This window comes from Amblyomma mixtum, chromosome 8 (assembly GCF_055824585.1).
Source record: "Amblyomma mixtum isolate Tamu chromosome 8, ASM5582458v1, whole genome shotgun sequence".
In the NCBI taxonomy this organism is placed as follows: domain Eukaryota; kingdom Metazoa; phylum Arthropoda; class Arachnida; order Ixodida; family Ixodidae; genus Amblyomma; species Amblyomma mixtum.
Window position 1 is genome coordinate 85490023 of NC_143019.1, and position 19450 is coordinate 85509472.

The 19450-nt window shown below is 47.4% G+C and overlaps 1 protein-coding gene across 1 annotated transcript in view; it reads left to right on the forward strand.

The window, feature by feature from the left end:
• The window catches only part of LOC149333279 (cytochrome P450 2U1-like), a 52304-nt gene that overhangs the window by 12077 nt on the left and 20777 nt on the right, over positions 1-19450 (forward strand). Inside the window, exons 2-3 of the mRNA XM_089557696.1 lie at positions 3230-3354; positions 12282-12385. Coding sequence (XP_089413822.1) covers positions 3230-3354; positions 12282-12385 — 229 coding nt within the window. The remainder of the gene's footprint in view (positions 1-3229; positions 3355-12281; positions 12386-19450) is intronic.

Genomic DNA, 19450 nt, shown 5'->3' on the forward strand with positions numbered 1-19450 from the left:
CGCCCCTACCGAGGCAGCAAACCAACGGCCGGCAGAGACCGATCGCGGCACACCTCCTCAGTCCTCACCTGAAAACGATGCCGCTACAGCTCCCGAGGGTACGCCAAGCCTGAACGAAGTTGTGGCTATGTTCTCTCGTGCGCAGCTACAGATGACGGAGGCACTGACGAGAATGTCAGCGCCAGCTTCGCCCGTGCTGATCCAGTCTACGAACGATACAGCGTCCGCCATCCCCGAGTACGACGGTAGTGCTCAACGAAACGCAAGGACTTGGATCTCGCAAGTGGAGCGCGTTGCTGCATTGGCCCACTTCCCCATCACTGACGCTCACAAGGGCGGCAACTCGGCTGCAAGGAGCTGCGAAGGACTGGCACAGCTCTTACGGTATGACTTACGAAACATGGGACTCCTGGAAGCATGCCTTCGCCACGCGTTTCGACCGGAGGCTCACAATGCAAGAGTTTCTGGACCTGCAGGCTGCTCGAAGACTGCGCAGTTCGGAGACCGTCGTCGAGTAAATGTATTCCAAAAATGCTCTTCTTGACAAGCCCCCCTACCCGCTTGTGAGTGAAGAAAGAATTTCGCTGATTCTCAGTGGAATCAACGCGGACACCTGGGCTAATCCCCTCGCTGCACAGCCTTGCAGCAGCGTCATCGAACTGATCGACCGCGCAGCGCTACTCGCCACCAGGCGGCGTAAGGCAGTAACGGCGCAATTCCGAAAAACTGCATTGGGGCAGCGGAACCAGGGGAGGAGCAGCGACGAGTCCAGAGCGGCGGCGGACGACGGACGCAGTGATCCAGGCGAGCAGTAAACGCGGCGGGACTAACGAGAACCAGGTAGAGCCATGCGAGCACGAGCCTGCTTCAACTGCGGCAACATTGGGCACCTGTCAAGGGATTGCACAAGGCCGAAAACAGAAGCCACGATCCGTGCAGAACGACGCCGAGGATCCAGAACTGACGAAGCACTCAGTATCGGGCCGACAAACAGGCAAATGAACTGTTTCCTGCAATCGATGGGCGGCACCTTACCTTTCGTGAAGGGCTTCATCGAAAACCGACCGGCGAGAGTCTGCATAGACAGCGGGTCGAACGTGCCCGTCCTCAACGAGAGCTCCGTTGGACCCGACGTTCGACCCCGACCCTGGACATCTCCCGAAGAGATAGAAGTGCTTGATCGATGCATCAGTCCAGCGGGCGTGGCCACCTTGGAAGTGACCGTCGGATCATCGACCGTGCGTCTCGAAGAGGTCGTGATCGCTCCCTTGCCAAGTGCCATGGACCTGATTCTGGGTTCGGATTGGCGCCGTGCGGCGAAAGTCGACATCACGTTCTACCCCTCGAACGACGTTACCCTGGTTTCCGTACAGCCATCGGTGAGTGAGTCACCATTTCATGCGCCAGGTGCACACGGTACGAGTGACAGCACTGAGCAGCAGCCACTGTGGACATGGACGAGGCACGAAATGGGCTCCCAACGACACGACGGACCCCGCGCCCCTGCCACGGACACTACGGTGCAGCACACGGTGTCGCCGCGAGAAGATCACGAAACGGGCTCCCAATGACACGATGGACCCCGCGTCCCTGCCACGGACACTATGGTGCAGCAGCCGGTGTCGCCGCGAGAAGATCACGAAATGGGCTCCCAATGAGAGGACGGAACCCGCGCCCCTGCCACGGTCACTACGGTGCAGCACACGGTGTCGCCGCGAGAAGATCACGAAATGGGCTCCCAACGACACGACGGAACCCGCGCCCCTGCCACGGACACTACGGTGCAGCACACGGTGTCGCCGCGAGAAGATCACGAAACGGGCTCCCAATGACACGACGGAACCCGCGCCCCTGCCACGGACACTACGGTGCAGCATATGGTGTCGCCGCGAGAAGATCACGAAATGGGCTCCCAACGACACGACGGAACCCGCGCCCCTGCCACGGACACTACGGTGCAGCACACGGTGTCGCCGCGAGAAGATCACGAAATGGGCTCCCAACGACACGACGGAACCCGCGCCCCTGCCACGGACACTACGGTGCAGCACACGGTGTCGCCGCGAGAAGATCACGAAACGGGCTCCCAATGACACTATGGATCCCGCGTCCCTGCCACGGACACTACGGTGCAGCAGCCGGTGTCACCGAGAGCGAGCCACTGAAAGGGCTCAAAACTACCATATGGAACCCGCGTCCGTTCCACGGACACTGCGGTGCAGCGACCGCTGCCAACACGAGCTGGCCCATCCATGAAGGCAACGCCGCGACGAAAGCGCTGCAGGATGCGGAACGATCCAACCAGCCCGACGCCCTAGACCAAGAAACGTTACGAACGAGACAAACATGGCAGTTCGCATAAGTCGTATGAGGTCCCCAGGTGGATACGACGACGCAGTCGTATCGGTGAGCATCACGGTGCAAGCCCGACGCCCTGGACCAAGAAACGAAACGAACGAGACAAACACGGCGCTTCGCACAAGTCGCATCGTCTCCCTAGATGGAAGCGAAGGCGTATTCGAACGAGCTGGACGCAAGCCACAAAGTACGCGGCGAAGAACGCCCAGCACGGCAAAGAATTGCTGTCGACAACGTGCGCCTGAGGACAGGCGAAATTTTTGGAAGGGAAGTGTTAGCGCTCTGCCCAGAACGCCGGCGCGCGTCCCGCTCGGCTGGCCAGAAGGTGACACCACGAAGCGAGGCCTAGGAGAGGACCGAGAGACGCCTACGAAATGAGACGCGTCGGCAAAGCCCTCTCAACTCTGCAGATCTGCCGAACCTCCTACGTCAACGACCGTTATCTTCCTGTAGTATCCTTAACTTCTTGTGTTCTTGTATCCTTAAATAAACCAGTTTGCTTTATTCGAGAAGAATCCGGCCACTTCCTGCTAACAGTGTAATGGGCTTATGGCTCTAATCCCCGTTCCATCACATGTACGTCCGATTAAAGTACGAGATGTTTCTCACCCTGACATCGTTGTAATAGCTTTCATGTATACAGGTTTATCCAATTCTGCGAGCAGTTTAGTTTCGGCTCTTACAGGTAATTATTTTTCAGAACTGGGGGAGACATTCATAAATATAGCCGCTAAGGAATCTCGCTGGTAGGTAAACATGGAACCGCTGTAAGATTCTGTTCTCACTGTGGACGCGAAGAATTTTAACACAACGCTTTAGCGCGCTGAAAAAGTTTGGATTGACGTTTTCTTTCTGTTTCCTGCTTTTTCAGACTAAGGCAGTACTCTACAGATGTGGTTCTCGTTAACGACCTGGAAAGCATCAAAAAGTTTTGCCGTGGAAAGCAGTTCACAGACCGTCCAAATAATATTATTTTCGGCAGTGAGTACTATCTGGGTAAGTGGGGCCGATGATCAAATAACGCGTCATGGCACGCAGTTCTATGAATGCTATGCGAAAATGCAGAGTTCGCAAAAGACTATAAAATCAACAATGTATGTACCATTTTGAATGCATGGGCGTTCTAAAACACGTGTGAAAGTTTGTCGTCAAGAAAGATGACACGCGCAACTTTATTTACCACTTTTACATTTTCACATTACATGTCGCGAGTAGCGCCAAATCATGGTTACCAAAAGTTGTTTAAAAACCAAGCGCATTGAAAGCTTATTATGCTGCTTATTCAACATTCTCAAGAAGCGCTATCGCCTCAACTTAACCTTGCAGCTTGGGGTCCCCATAGCATGAATGGGGCTAATTCACACTCCTAGTCTGCCACTCGAACTGCAAATTATTTTTAATAAGGCTGCGATATTAATGTTTCCACGTGTCCGCCTCTTTCACATCAGACGCCTCAGAGCTGGTAAATATGGAAATGAATTCTATAACAAAGCAGCCATACTCTCCCGCAGTCTGCAAGTGTCGGCATAAGTGAACCGCCACGTAAGTTCTGTGCGTTGTGTTGCTCAGCGCCAACCAGCGGGGCTAAGAGTAAGGTGAAACGGGCCGCGTGCAAACGTCCCTCTCCCGAATGTTCTGCATGCCTTGCGTGACCCCGGTTTGATTTTCCTCTTCTTAAATCGAGAACAAGAAAAGTTCGACAGGGTCGCAAACACGTGCGCAGCGGTAAATTCTTGTTAAGGTCACTAGCACCATAAGAAAGGGATACTTTTTGCCGAGGATGTTTGGAGCTGCTACTGTTTCTCAACGGTTACGTTCAAGTGGACACTTTTGGCATGAAGAAGCGAGCGTGTTGCGGGAAATGGCGGAACCTCATCGGAATCAGTCCAGCCTAGCATCGATGTAGAGTAGCGCAGGTAGTGCAGAGGTTCCTGGATATTACCTTGGCATCGCCTGCCGCTTCGTTTGCATGCGCCTTATGGTCTGGTGCATCGGCGCTGCGCGTTACGCTGGCGCGATCTCGGGCGTTCCGCTTAAGTGTGAACGACCCTGCAGATACAGATGGTCAGAGCTCACGCCTTTATAGGCGACGGTGGCAGGGCAGTGCGCTCTCGGGCTATACTAGCGGCTTTCAAAAATACCATGCCTACTGAGTGTTCAGTACGGAACTGCTGCAACAATGTGTTGAAGTGCTATCGCGTCAAGTTCAACTAGTAGCTTGGAGTCATAATTGAATGAATAGGTCCAGTAAACACGCGACTCCTGCCACTCGAGTCCATTGTTAATGCTGTAAAAGGCAATGTTATCGCGTTGCGCCTCATTGGCCATAGATGGCTCACAGCTACTAATTGTGAAAAAAGAATCTCATATTAACGCAGCCATAATCTGCCACAGTGTACTAGTTTAGAAATAAGTAATAGACTATAAAAAGGTTGTCCGAAGTGGTACTCAGTGCCACCTACCTGCGGAACGAGAAAACTGAAAAGCACTGTTTGCATGCCCATTAGTCGAGCCCCTCCAAGCGCTACGAATGCCTTGCCTGCTCCCTAGGTCGATCTTGCGCTTCATGTAGAGTCAACGACAATTGTTGGGCTGTGCTGCCGATGTATGTACGGCGGTGAATTCTTGTTGCTGTTGGTAGCACCCCAAGCAACCTCGTGCCGAAGATGTATGATGCTGCTACTTCTCTGCGCAGCGCGTATATTGAAGTGATCCACTCTTAGCTCGAAAGCTGCATGATACGATATGATCATGATATAACGTGGAATCGCTGAGAACGTAGTTTTGAGCGTGAGCACGGCTCCGCAGTCCACTTCTCAGATGTCTTGCAATTGAACTTAATGCACTTATAACCTGTGTGGCCACTCTGTATTAGGTTCGTCTAATTGGCGTTCAATATCAGGCGCCAACATTTAGCACGCGGGCGCTTCTGTGGTTCGTACTTGTAGAAATGCTACCGTAGAGGTTCGGTCAAAAATCACAAGTGTGGCAAATACTGTCTTGTGCCATTTCTTCTGGACAGTAGTCACTGGCAAGAAGAGTTGCTACTTGCAACTCTCGTTTTAGACAATCAACGTGTAATAATAATAATAATAATAATAATGCTTTATTTCCACCAAATCAAATACAATTTGATGGAGGAGGGCAGAAAAAAAGCGGCTATCCGCTTGACGGAGTTCTCCTCTCCTGTTCAGACGGCAGTGACAGAAAACGAGGAACTAAATTGAACATCAAGTCATCAAGTCATTAAGAACATAAAACGAAGAACTAAATTGAACATCAAGTCATAAATGAATAAAAACATCAATATAAGCAATGTCTGTAACCGAACAGAATACGCAGAAATCAAAAGGGGGTACCAGCAACGAAAAAGGGGTATCAGCACAGTAGACGACCAGTAATCAAATAACAAAAAGGGTGGAGAGCAATTCATAAAACAGGAGTTGATGTATTAGCACTTAACCAAATGAACAATCATACTACGCAGAGAGGAGATAGTGATTTCACGGAGGTTTACGTCTGCTTCAATTAACTGGTTTTGTAAATACGGTAGTTGGTAATTAAGTCTTTGACGACCGTAGCTAGTTCTTGTGAATGGTAAAACCCATTGTGGTTTGTGGCGATGCGGATATGGTGAATCGGACTGATGCAAAGGAGCCATAAAGGAAATGGTGTCAACATGGCGCTTTTGCTGAACTGTATACACGCGCAGCAGTCTGTAAGCATAGAGGTTTAATATGGTAATAATGCTGAGGTTAGTTATCAAATCCTGAGTTGTGTGTCTAACGGGCCAGTCATAAACTATACGAATAACTTTTTTCTGAAGTACTAATGTCTTGTGTAAGTTAGTATGTGTTGTTGTTGCCCACACTAATGTGCAGTAGTTTAGGTGTGAACAGAACAGGGAATTATATAAGAGAAGTTTGACTGTCTGTGGTAAAATATGTCTGTGGCGTGATAGAAAACCTATAACCTTAGATGCCTTCAACATGACATGACTGACATGGTCATCCCACAGCATATTTTCGTGAAAATAAACACGAAGTGATTTGAATGATTTTACTATTTCAATTTCTTGTGATTTATAAGAGAGAGCTAGTTCTGCACTACAAGTTTTATTCTTCGGACGCAAAATTACAGCTTTGGATTTTGACACATTTATTGAAAGAAAATTTGAGCCTGACCATTCCTCTAGATTCTTTAATATGCGATTAGCATGCATGTTTAGATCGTCACAGGTATCACCAGGTATAAGGATAGTAGTGTCGTCGGCATAAATGATAAAGCGGGCGGAAGTGTCAATAGTTACAATGTCATTAATGTAGAGATTGAACAGCAGAGGGCCAAGGATGCTGCCCTGAGGGACACCGGTATTAACTGAGCGTTGTGATGATTTGAAGTTTCTAATCTGAACATATTGTTTTCGAGATGATAAATAATATTTCAAGAGTTGCAAAGCTTGTCCTCGTATTCCGTATAGTTCAAGCTTTTCCAAAAGAATACTGTGACTAATCCTGTCGAACGCCTTCGTGAAATCCACAAATATGCCTAGTACTAAAATTTTGTTTTCAAAATGTTCTAATATATATTCCTCTTCGTGAAGAAGGGCAAGCTCTGTTGATTTATTCTGTCTGAATCCATACTGTGAACTAGTAATTATGTTATGAGATTGCAGAAATTTTTCCATTCGTATTAGCACGATTTTTCCTAAACCTTTAGAAAATACTGGAAGAATACTAATTGGTATGTAATTACCAAAGTCATTCTTATTACCCTTTCTATACAGGACAGTCACCTTTGCTATTTGCATATCTGAGGGGAAGGTTGCGGTTTCTAGACATAGATTATATATATAAGCAAGAGGAGTAGAGATGTATTCAATGATATATTTCACTGGGCGAATCTGGATGTTGTTGACGTCACAAGAAGTGGAGTTTGATAATTCATGGAATGTTTGTATAATTTCGCTTTCATCAACAGGTGCAAGGAAAAGAGTGGCAGGGCACCTAGAGATAGATCTATGGTGCAGTTCAGATGCAGGTTGAACATATTGTGTGAAATGAGTGTTAAATGCTTCGGCTAAGTTTTCTCCTACATAATCTTTTCCGTCATGGGTCACCTTATCAATGGTAGCGTTGACATACTTGGCATCAAGGGATCGCAGCTTTGTCCAAAGTATGTCAGGACGGTCGACTGAGCCAAAGTAATTCTCATAATAATGTCTCCTTGCATTGCGGATGTCATTGTTTAACTTATTTCTGTATTTCTTAAATTGTTCAAGAATAGAAATGTTTTTTGATACAACAAAAGAACTCTACAGTTTGTTCTTCTGTTTTATACGCGCAAGTAGCTCTAGTGATATCGATGGTTGCCGTACGTTTCTACCTCTTCGTTTGTTTTTAAGAGGGAAATGCTTGTTATATATAGAGTTAAACTTTTCTGCAAAGGCTTGATAAGCGTCATTCGCGTTGGTTTTGTTATATACAACGTTCCAGTTTACACCGCACATCTCCGCACGAAAAGCGTCGAGGGATGCTGCTGTTATGACTTGGAGAAAAGATGCATTCTGCTTTCTGAATTTGGGTTTCACAGTCTGACAGAATAAATAGATTCCCATGTGGTCACTCAAATCACAACAAGTTACCCCAGATGTTATGGATGAAGGATTGATATTGGTGACAAATAGATCAAGAAGTGTTTCGAGACTCGAGGTTATACGGTTCGGCTCTTTGGTAGTAATCGCCAAACCGAAGCTGCGCAGAATTATACCGAAGTTGACACTATTTGCTGCATTGGATAACATGTCTATGTTAAAATCACCGCTTATGACCAACTCATAATTATGTTCGCTTATAAAAGTAAGAAAGGACGCGATGTATTCAAAGAACAAAGAAATGCCACCGCTCGGTGGTCTATAAAACACAGAAAACACAGTATTATTGGTTATTACAGAAACAACTTCCACATCTGAAGACATAACGTAGGTCTTCCACCATGTCACACTCAATTCGGTTGTTAGGAAGAATACACACTCCTACACCTCGACGACCATCCCGGTTCATAGAAAACGTTGAAAATGACAGCAAATTGAAGTTATTCGTATTCAGCCATGATTCTGAAATCATAACAAAGTCAAACGAAAAGCCAAAACTCTGGAGTAAAATTTGAAACTCATCTAGTTTGTTGTTTAAGGATCGCACATTGAGATGGAAGCATTTCAATAGACGAACACAGCCACTGTGGGAGCAACGTGTGGCTAATAGCACTGGGTAACAGATAACGTACGCTTGCAGCCATGATAGAAGTTGTGGTATGGCATTGCACTGAACAGGAAATTATCAGTTGACAAAGTCAGCTAGATCGCGTGCATCGGTAACAACCTCCACGTTGTCGCCTTCCTTCTTGCGGATGAGGACTTTGCCGTTTGAACACCAAACAAATCGGTAGCTATTGCTTTTGACCCATTCTTTAGTTGTTGAGAGAAGAAGCTTTGCTCGGCGTGTCAGGTTGTCACAGATGTACAGATTGCTGTCCTTCTCTCGGAGCAAAGCTCGCTTTTTCATCCACTCATCTTTGAGTGTTTTCCTTTCAAACCGCACTAAAATAGCAGGCATTTTACTTGGCTTAGATGGGAGCCTATGACAAGCCTCAACATCGCTCTCCTCGATCTCTGCTAAATCAACTAGTTTAGCCACCTCATTGACTTTCTGGAGGATGTTTTCCTGGTCAGTTACCGGCATGCCATGTATCTCCAGATTCGTTTTCCTGCTCCTAAACTCAAGGTCATTTATATCAGCATGCAGCTGTCATATTTCTTCACCATTATTGGCGTTTTCTACATGTTCGAGCCTTTTCTTAATCTGTACAATCTCTTTATCCTGGTTGTCAAGACGATTTAGGATATCATCAAAGTGATCAAACATAGTTTGAATTGAGTGTTCAATGTTGTCGACCTGTTCCTTAAGTGGCAAGAGGGCGTCGAGCTTGCGACTCAGTTCAGCGAACGCGGCAGCTACATTGAAGTACTGAGACGCGTCTTTTGTATTCGCCGCGCCACTACGGGAAGCCGCTTTTTTGCATGTCGGACAAACAAAATTTTTGCGGCAGTTCCCACTTCTGGTCTTCGCAGACGCATCTGTTAACCCTAAACAATTTTCTGCGTGGTATGGGTATGCGCACAGCTTACATTTAAGAATATTATCAGCAGGTTCAATCTCAAGATTGCAGGCCAAACAAATTTCCTTTTCTGAGTCACTCATGGCAAGCTATAATGTAGCACACTCCGTAGGAAACAACAGCAAAAAAAGAAAACAAAAACAATCTAGCAAGCTTGGCAGCAGCAGTGGTTTGAGCATACGCAGCGAAGAAAAGTGTGGAAAAAGTACCACAAACCTGGGAAAAGAGCACAGGGACTTGTCAAAAACGCCCGTCCGTAGCTCGCCACTGCCGCTGCCGAACTGCTGTTAAAAGGGGGCGTAGCCAGTCGACGAAGATAACGCTGAGCAGTGTTTGTGATGCAGGATCCGAAAGCCACCGATTCCTGGGCGTCCAAGAAAAGCAGGTCACTGTCGTGAGGTTCCGGCCCCCGATGTAGCATCAAAACAGCATAGCCAGGGGCTTTCAAAGCTTGTGGCAGCAGGACTCGAACCACACAAACCTGGTAAAGAGCACAGGGACTTGTCAAAAACGCCCGTCCGCAGCTCGCCACTGCCGCTGCCGAACTGCTGTTAAAGGGGGGCGAGCCAGTGGACGAAGATAACGCTGCGCAGTGTTTGTGATGCAGGATCCGAAAGCCACCGATTCCCGGGAAAAGAGCACAGGGACTTGTCAAAAACGCCCGTCCGTAGCTCGCCACTGCCGCTGCCGAGAACTTATTGGCACGGTGGAAGAATATTCCACCGTGCTTATTGGCCGCAAACCACTCAGTTTTTTGTGCTTGGCGCTGTAACATTGAACTGCCAAACTTCTTAGTAGTACGGTATAATGTTCAATTTGTCCCACTCCTGCAAATGAATCCGTCTTGAGGCTTGCTGTTTTTTTGTGTTTCTGATCTGAGTTGAGGATAGCAGGTGGTGTTGGGCGACCTATAGATACTTTTAACTAGTGCCATCAATCGACCCCTGTCGAGAGTTCAAGCCCCTTTTGAGTGTATTTGAAGCAAAAGACGATAGGGCAGCTAAAAGTGATTCCCATCTATTTCATCCTCCTCGCATGCAGCAGGAGTGATAAGGGCGCCCGGTTCGATCCCCAGTGCCAGCTGGTGGGGTTCGATCCCGGTCCCCAGGCCTGGCGCTCGGCTCATCTTGGGTGAAATGCATGAGAAATGGGTTTCTTACCTCACCTGAAGTAGAGGCTAACGTTTGCCATGGCGGAATTTGGCCAAATTCAAGATGGACTTGCTCCATAAAAATTAATGTCCTGTCATCGGAATGCATTTTTTTGGAAAATACGAATTTAGAGCAGCGACGATTACGATAATTTGAGACCGCGGTTTGATTACAACATTTCGCCAGAAGGCACGCGGGCGACTGTTGTCGGTTAGTTATGCTCAGCTCGTCTCCAGTCTTGATACGTGCCACATTACGGTTCTTAATGCACTCCAGAAAGGGAGAAAAAACGCAACCTGACGAATAAAGGTGCCTAGATAGGTACTGCAGCATCAGGTCAGCTCGCTCTGTACGATACAGCTAACGTTTTTTGCCGGCTTGAGGTTGCAGAACTTTACCTTCTATCGCAGGAATCGCGTAGCCACAGCGCAGCGTGGTAGCTGCTTGGCATATCATCCACTTGTCAGTGAAAAAAGTGTGGACACCTCGTACAACTCACGTGTATACGCTGTGGCACACTCAAGGGAGCCCCATTTTAGGCCACCGAATTGCGATGCCACGCGGTGCTCCTCCCAGCCTCAGTGCAGCGGCGCACAACAATCGCATCCTACGTACATGTGAAACCTATGTTGCGATTCAAGAAAAGCTGTTAAGCGGCAAAAGGCAAAAGAGAACGGCTGCGAAAGGCTTGAAGTTTCCATCTTCGTATGATATGACATGCATAGTCAATAGATGAGGCAGCAGAAGCAGTTGGAACACAAAGATTGATTATTTGATTGGGTCCCTATTCAAGTTGGAAATTACTTTTTGATATTATACACAAATATGAAAAGTAGTTACAAAGCAACAACGATGAAGACAGGCGCCAACAGGATCAAGGATAGGGGCGAATAGAACAGAGTAGTGCAGCGGCAGCAAGGCAGAGAGTAGGGGAGACCAGAAGGAGGTAGACCGGATCTTGTGGCACCTTAGCCGATTGGCATTGGAAGAAAGAGAGACCCGGGAGCCGAAGAGCAGAAGCGCTTCGTGCCGCACTTTATTGGGAGCGTGTATGAAACTGGGGCCTTAGCACTCGCGTTCAGCGTGGCGGCGTTGTTCACCATGACATAAACTGGGACCGGTACAACTCGCCTTAACATTAGTGGGATGATTGCATAGGCAGCTGTCCTAAAAAATAACGTTACTACTGGAAACAATGTTCGTGTATTTGTTGGCAATAAATGGTGAATTTTTCCAGAACATTGTTTTCATGACAGGCGGTGATGATTTCGGTTTAGGTTCATTCGGCGCAACTGAGGGTGCTGCCCTAGTTAAGCCTGCAGGATTTCACCGCTTTTAAGTGATTAATCTTCGAGCCATGCGTAAACTATGCAAGATGTTGTTTATTGCAATGGTCATGGGTTGTTAGTCATTGTTGGTCACTGCAGTGGATAATAATTGTAAAATATTCGCGCTGATGACCGCCGGATACCTCCAAGTGCTAAAAACTCCACATTTTAGGAATCCTTGTAAGTGCGTTCAAATACGCCTTAGAGGTAATATGAAGATGAAAAACTTTGAGTGCAAAATAAACAGTGACTTGCATGTAATTTTCAGGGTTTTCGTTCCAATCCGGTGATCTATGGAAGACGAACAGAAGATTTTTCTTGAGAATGCAACATAGCATTGGGTTCAGCACAATGATGGAGGGACGTATTGCGGTAAGGTGTATATATATTGTGGAGATTAACCCAGTGTTAAAATGCGATCAAAGTAATTTCGAAAATATGGGGAACAACACAGTGTACCTGCAAGTTTAAGCCTTCAAGAAAAATGCGAAGCCTTTATTATACTCTGTTGCACAGCGCTCAAAGATCAGCGAAATCTGTCTGTCTGCGTTCTTCTGCCTGTCTTTTCGTTATGTTTGAGATCTACAGTACAGTCTTTGCGGCCACGTTAGCTACCAAAACAATAGCAGCGGATCCACGGTTGCGTCGGTAGCGTTGGTGCCGTGACGACACGTGACTAGTCGTGACGTTTACCTGCTCTTGCGAACAACCCAGTCGCGGGGCCATTACATTAACCTACGTTCACAGCCTCCACTCTGAGTCGGCCGGGTGCGGCTCCATACGATAGCTTTGGCTGTAAGTTTTGAAGAATTGCGATGTCTTATGGGCCTTGACGAAACATGGCAAGCAAGAATGGTGCATCTTCAAACCGTGTCGTATAATTGAGGTGTGAATCGCATGAGACTGGCTAAAATTCAGCCGCTGTATCATTTGGTTCCTGCTTCGGAGCTATTAAAGTCTAAATTTGGCTCTTCGACGTGCAGGATAAATCAGCCACTCGCTCATATTCTTAAGGAATAAAAAAATCACTCCTAAAAGAGGAGAGAGGTGTAGTTGGTTCGAAAACATGAAGAGGAGAAAAGAAATTGTGATAGAGCAACGAAAAAAAATTGGGATGACTTGTTGTTCCAGTCTCCCTCTCCAGTCTCCAGTCTCCTTCTTTTTATTCCAGTCTCCCCTGCGTTCGTTCTGGAAGAACGCATTTCTGTATAAGGATGGACAGCTTGGCGAGTTGGTAATAGTTCATTGTGGGTCATACAGCGCAAAGGGGACTAAAGAAGAAAAGAGAAACCACAGGGCTCATCTGTGGTGCCTCTTTCTTTTGTTCTTTCGTCTGTTTCGCGCTTTACCACCCACAATGAGCATTCCTGTATTTCGAATTTCAATTGTCGACATTTTTGCTCTCCTGTTGTTAAGCTCTACATAACAATATCCAGATACCAATCAGTAGCGGTACATTGTCAGTGCACACCTGTCGGTAAGAAGTACAGGCCAGAAAGGGAGGGTTTCACAAATAATGACGAGATCGCAGCCAACTATTGAAAAAAATATCAGGTAGCGTTAAGAGATATAAAATCAAGTAGAGAGCCGATGCAACAAATGAAAGGGAGTTATATGCTACCTTAATTATACATGTGTGTACCGGATAACTGACGATAATTGATGGCCCGTGAAGGTAACACAGTGGACTCCAAGAGGGGGTAATCATAGGAGGGTAAGGACGGAAATATGTTGGGATTATGGGATGAGAAAGATTGGGAGGGAAAGATGGACACACCTGATATAGGCCAAGAATTACAAGAGTTCAGCACTAGTGCATTTAGTCGGGATGTTCACGTAGGGTGGCTGATTATGTTGTTGATGATTTAATTATAATACGTGTTGAACCACTTCCCAATAACACCAAAACAACGAAACGGGCTCAGAATACAGACTCGTTTCAGAGGGAACCGTCGTAGTGCTTTTCAGTTACTTCCACAAAACTACTGAGCTCACAATCCAGCGCTTTCATCCATCTTCCACCCTCAAAAGTGTATAACACTACCGCCGAACACAGGCTAACAGAAGAGCAGGAAAGTGATGGGAGGATCAGCCATAAGTTTTCAGTCCTTCAATGCTATTTTCCTGGTTTGAGCTGCCGAGGCACACTTTTTGAGCCGAGAGCGTTAGAATCTAAAGGTCGAGTAAAAGTGATGGGGAAGTGATGGGGCGCTTGGGTGGATGCCAATGAGTAATTACTCCCTTATTACAAATCTACTCCACCTTGGGGGATTCCCCTAAACATTTGACCAACACTCTTCCCACTTCGAGTTACTGATCAATTCGCTCTCGCCCTACCATAAGCTTGCCGTCCCGGTTAGCTCAATTGGTAGAGCGACTGCTCCGGTGTGGCGGTGGTTCCGGGTTCGAACCCCGGACCAGGACGAATTTTTCTTTAACTACGAAGTTTCTGAGAAAGCTGTATAGCTTTCCTTTGTAGCCGTATGGCTGCGCTTGGGTGGATGCCAATGAGTAATTACTCCCTTATTACAAATCTACTCCACCTTGGGGGATTCCCCTAAACATTTGACCAAAAGTGATGGGGATTTAAGGTAGTTAAACTGGCTAGACTTGCAAAACATGTTTAGCCTCGTTGACTCATGGTTTTGCTTTGGTGGGTCGTCGGCACTTCTGCCAACGATATTAGCTCGATAGTAGCATTAGTTGATGAAGATGTGCAGTGCATAGCGCGTGCCTCTGTTGCAGTTTAAGACTAGGCATTATTGGCTGTGGAGATAACACAATTCTTTCCTGCAGTGGTCACGAAGTTGATTTGTTCGCGCCGCCCACGGTTCGACCCCAGTAGCGGCAATATTTATTTTAATTCTGCATAGGCTGTTAGTAACCTAAGCTTTGCGAAGGTCACCCTCAATGTCAAGTTTTCCACAAATCTGGTGAACCGGTTAAACGTCGTTATATAGCCGTTTTGCACTAAAATTATCTGGCGTCAGTGCCAGCGTCGACCGTTTGAAGCCTCGCAGCAGGAGCGGCCGGAGCAACCAGCCACTCTGGCAACCTAGGTGGGCCATCTAGATCCCGTCATAGTACTTCAATGTTTCTATACTCATGAAATGATTCTCTAACGCTATGGGAGAGGTTCAAATCTTGACCGCGCCTTCCACGAGGCGCCGCTATGAGTCCTGGGGGGGCAACAACAACAGCAAGCGGGCGTGCGTGCAGCTGCGAGACTAGATGCGATGCCAGATGGGTGCCAGCAGCGATTTTCTCGCCTGTTAGAACTGATGCTTGGGCGAGATTTCACTTTCGTCCCCAAAAAAGTACAGCGCACGTGTCGCGCTAACATGCGACGCCGAAGGCTGGCGCAATGGCTGGTTCCCACTCCGTCTTACTGAGGAGTTCGAGAAAGAAGAGGGAGGCGTGCGCAGACTGATGCGGGCGATCGACTGATGTTTGCTGAGTACATCATCGTGTGCCACGGCTGCATGGAGCCCTGCTGTTCCCTCTCCTCCCCGTTGGTGCTGCTCTGCCACGGACTGCCTCTGCGTCTTCTGGCCGTCTTTAAATTTTGGTGAGGCCGTTCCGCGAGTGGGGGATTTGGCCAGGTCTTTCCCCCTTTGGATGTAGGTTCGAAGGCTTACCAGCTTTTCCGCCATGGCTATGTCTTCTCCGGGCTCAGGTCCGGTAACCTGGTTCGCCAGTTTACCGGCTGAAAATCTCCCGCTAGCATCTTTTAGTCAAAACGGTGTCAAGCTAATCCCTGTGGTGCTGGTACCTGTAGGAGATGGTGTAATTAAAATAAAAAACTCTCGATTGATCCAGGAACAGCTGAAGGCAGCCACCAGCCGCTATCTTGAGATTTCGGAGGTGCGACCATTTGGCAAGAGAGGAATTCTATGCAAATCGGTTCACTTGGATTGCGTTGCCGATTTGTTGCAGTGCACCTCTTTCGCCTTACTACTGGTGAAGGTATTCATTCTTGAGCAGCTAGCCTGCGTAAAAGGAATTATCCGCGGTGTGGATCCTTCCGCTACACCAGGGGAAATTCTTGCAGACTTTCAGGACGCCGGTGTTGGCATCCTTTCAGTTTACCGCTGCAGCAGAGAGGCTGGAGGCTCTCGAACACCTACGGAGTTGGTTATTGCCACATTGGCAGGGTACTCTTGTCCGTCCGAGATCGAAGTTTGGCCTATTGTGCACCGTGTAGACCCACTGCAGCCCCGTCCTTTACAGTGTAAGAATTGCTGGCGGTTCGGTCACAGTGCCAAATCTTGCAAGTCCGCAACGCGCTGTCGCGTTTGTGGCGGTGATCATGCACACGATATTTGCACTTCTGAGTCGCCTAGCTGCTGTCTTTGCCACTCTGATCACACAGCTGACGACCCCACCTGCCCGAAGTGTGCCGATGAGCAGAACGTCTTGGGCATTATTCAGCGTGACAGGTGCTCGCGCGCTGATGCATACGCCCGCCTTGACAGACGGCAGTGCTCATACGCAAGTATTGCCCGCAAGACCACTGCTGATGTGGAGGCAGCCTTAACTAAGTCCGTTGTTGCTGCGGTGGAGAAGGCTGTTGCTGGCGTACTTGACCGCATGATCAGTACGTTCAGCGATGCCTTGTCCCAGGTCATTTCCGCGCAGGCTGATTCATCGGCTTTAAGTAACCTCAACTCGTCTACCTGTCCTCCCTCCTCTGCCACTGCTGCTATTCAGCCCACCACCCCTTCTGCCTCCACGTCCGTGGGTGTAAATGACTCTGACCAAGTCCCCCTCTCTAACGCTTGTGAGTCAGATGTTGAAATGACTACTCCATCTCAGAAGCGTCGTGCTTCCTCTTCTCCTTCGAAATCTGACCATCATCATGGTAAGACTAAGAAAAGTTCGCCTGGAATTTCAAAGAAAACAGATGTGTTGAAAGAGGCTGTTGCGGCTACGTTTTTAAAGCAATAATCATGGCGGGAATATCTGTTCTCCAGTGGAATTGTCGCTCTATATCATCTTCTTTCCCCGATTTACAGCAGCTTATACTAAAACATAGTCCAGACATTATTTTAATACAGGAGTCGTGGCTCAATCCTAATCGCCCATTTTCAATTAAAAATTTCTTCGTTTTTATAAATGATCGCCCAAACGGCAGGGGTGGGGGCTTACTAACATTGATTTCAACGAAACTGTATCATCGTGCTAAAGTGTCTCACAAAATTATGAGACCTGATTGTGAGATACTTGCCGTTGAAATCATTATTCCGCAGTGCGCCCCTGTTACGGTGGCAAATATCTACTTCCCTGCAGGAGTCCGTAGGACGGATGAGCTCGATGCGTTACTGCGCAACAGCAGACGAGTAGTTCTAGCTGGGGACTTCAATTCTCATCATGTAATTTGGGGTTTCAGATCAGACTTTAGCGGGAAATTACTTTGGTCTTGGATGTCAGCAAACAGCGTGTGCTGTTACAATAGTCGCGCCATAACTTACATGAGGGCTAATTCTCGATCAGCTATTGATTTAACGCTAGCAGTTAATGGTACAGCGGTATCTTCGTGGTGTGCAGTTGACTGCGGTACGTCCAGTGACCACTCCCCAATCACTTTCACTATTGCGTGCAGTCCAGTCAGGGCGACTGGTTCGCCAGAAAAATTTATAAATACTACACTTTTCAAGAACCTCCTAGGTGAGGCCCTCTATTCTGTTGCCCCCTCCGATAAATCTGACGGGGGCCCTCAAATATTAAAGTCTGTGTTAGACGCCTCTCGGCGAGCAGTCTTTACAATCCGGTCAGGCGTTGAAAATAAGACTCTTTCCAGTTGGTGGAATGACGACTGCGAAAAAGCCTATCGTCAAAGGAAAGCTGCATGGAAGAGTCTAACGCACAACCAGTGCCCAAAGAACTGGATAAATTAGAAATTCTTTGCAGCCTCTTTTAAAAGAACAATATAAACAATATAAAGAACAAAGAACTAAGAACAATGATTACAATGCCAGCCTGAACGCCTATCTGTCTAATCCTGTCAACCGGAAGTCTCTTTATAGATTCATGGAACGTACTCATGTGCTGCCCTCTTCTCACATCTCTCAGTCCACAGTATTGCCACCTCGGGATGAAAAAGATAAACTAGAGTCCATAGCTGAAGGCCTTGCTGTGCGTTTTCGAGCTCGCACTACCTTTCCATCAACCCCGTTTCATTTGGGTGGAGACTTCACTAAGGTATCTGTATCTGATTTAGCGTCTGTAGTTAATTGCCTGCAATCTGCTGCCCCTGGGATTGACGGAGTAACAGTTGGCATGCTTATAATCCTAATGCAAGACTTTGCCCCGTACCTCTTGCAGATTGTGAACTGGTCTTTGGAAAAAGCCTGGATTCCACAAAATGGGTAAACAGCGAAAATTATTTTACTGCTGAAAGAGCAGGGGAAGGGTTTTGACCTCGACAATATTCGGCCGATTGCTCTCACATCAAATTTGGTTAAGCTTGTAGAGCGGGTAGTCTTCAGCCGCCTCACGAGGCATATTCTGAGTCTTCAAGGTTTTAGCGAGGCTCAGATTGGCTTCCGCCGGGGGTGTTCGATTTGGACCGCGCACATAGACTTGGAGAGCCGTATTAAGGTTGCTATGAGGCAAAATGAGGTATCAGCTCTGGTTACTTTAGATGTTGCAAAGGCTTACTACAGCGTTGAACACAGAATTTTGCTTCATAAACTGGCTAATGTACCTCTTTGCGTGGATTAGAGAGTTCTTAAAGAATAGAGCGTTCTTTTGTTCTAAGGGTACGTTAACTTCTACAACATACGCCCAGTCTAGAGGTGTCCCGCAAGGCTCCGTTCTTTCTCCGTTATTGTTTAACATACTAATGCGTGATATCCCTATCCACCCAGCTGTAAAAGTTTGTGTATGCGGATGATATTGCTTTTTTCACTTCTGCCAAAGACATTCATATCCTGTACCAATTTCTGCAAGAGTATTTAAATGCTCTGGAAGTTTGGCTAGACAGCATAAAGTTAACTTTAAATGTGAACAAGTGTGCCGTCCTTGTTTTCCCACAAGCAACCCCTCTTTACATCTCTCTGTCGTATCACTCTATCCTCATCCCGCAAGTTGATTCAACAAAATACTTGGGTACAATATATAACCCGCATTAGACTGGCGGCCACGCATTAGAAGCATTGCGCTTAAGGGTGAGCGTGCCCTTGGCCGGTTGGTGAGGATCAGCAACAAAAGATTCGGTATGCGACGAGACACTCTACTACTTCTTTATAAGACCTATGTACGGCCAATCCTTGAATTCGGCTCCGTTCTCTTTTCAGGGTGCCCAAAGTACAAGCGTGAACCCCTGTTTGTTATGGAGCGACGCGCTCTGCGCCTTTGCTTAGGTCTGCCTAAATCAGTAGCTAATGCTGTGCTGTACTTGGAGGCGCGAATACCTGATCTCAATTCCCGGTTTGA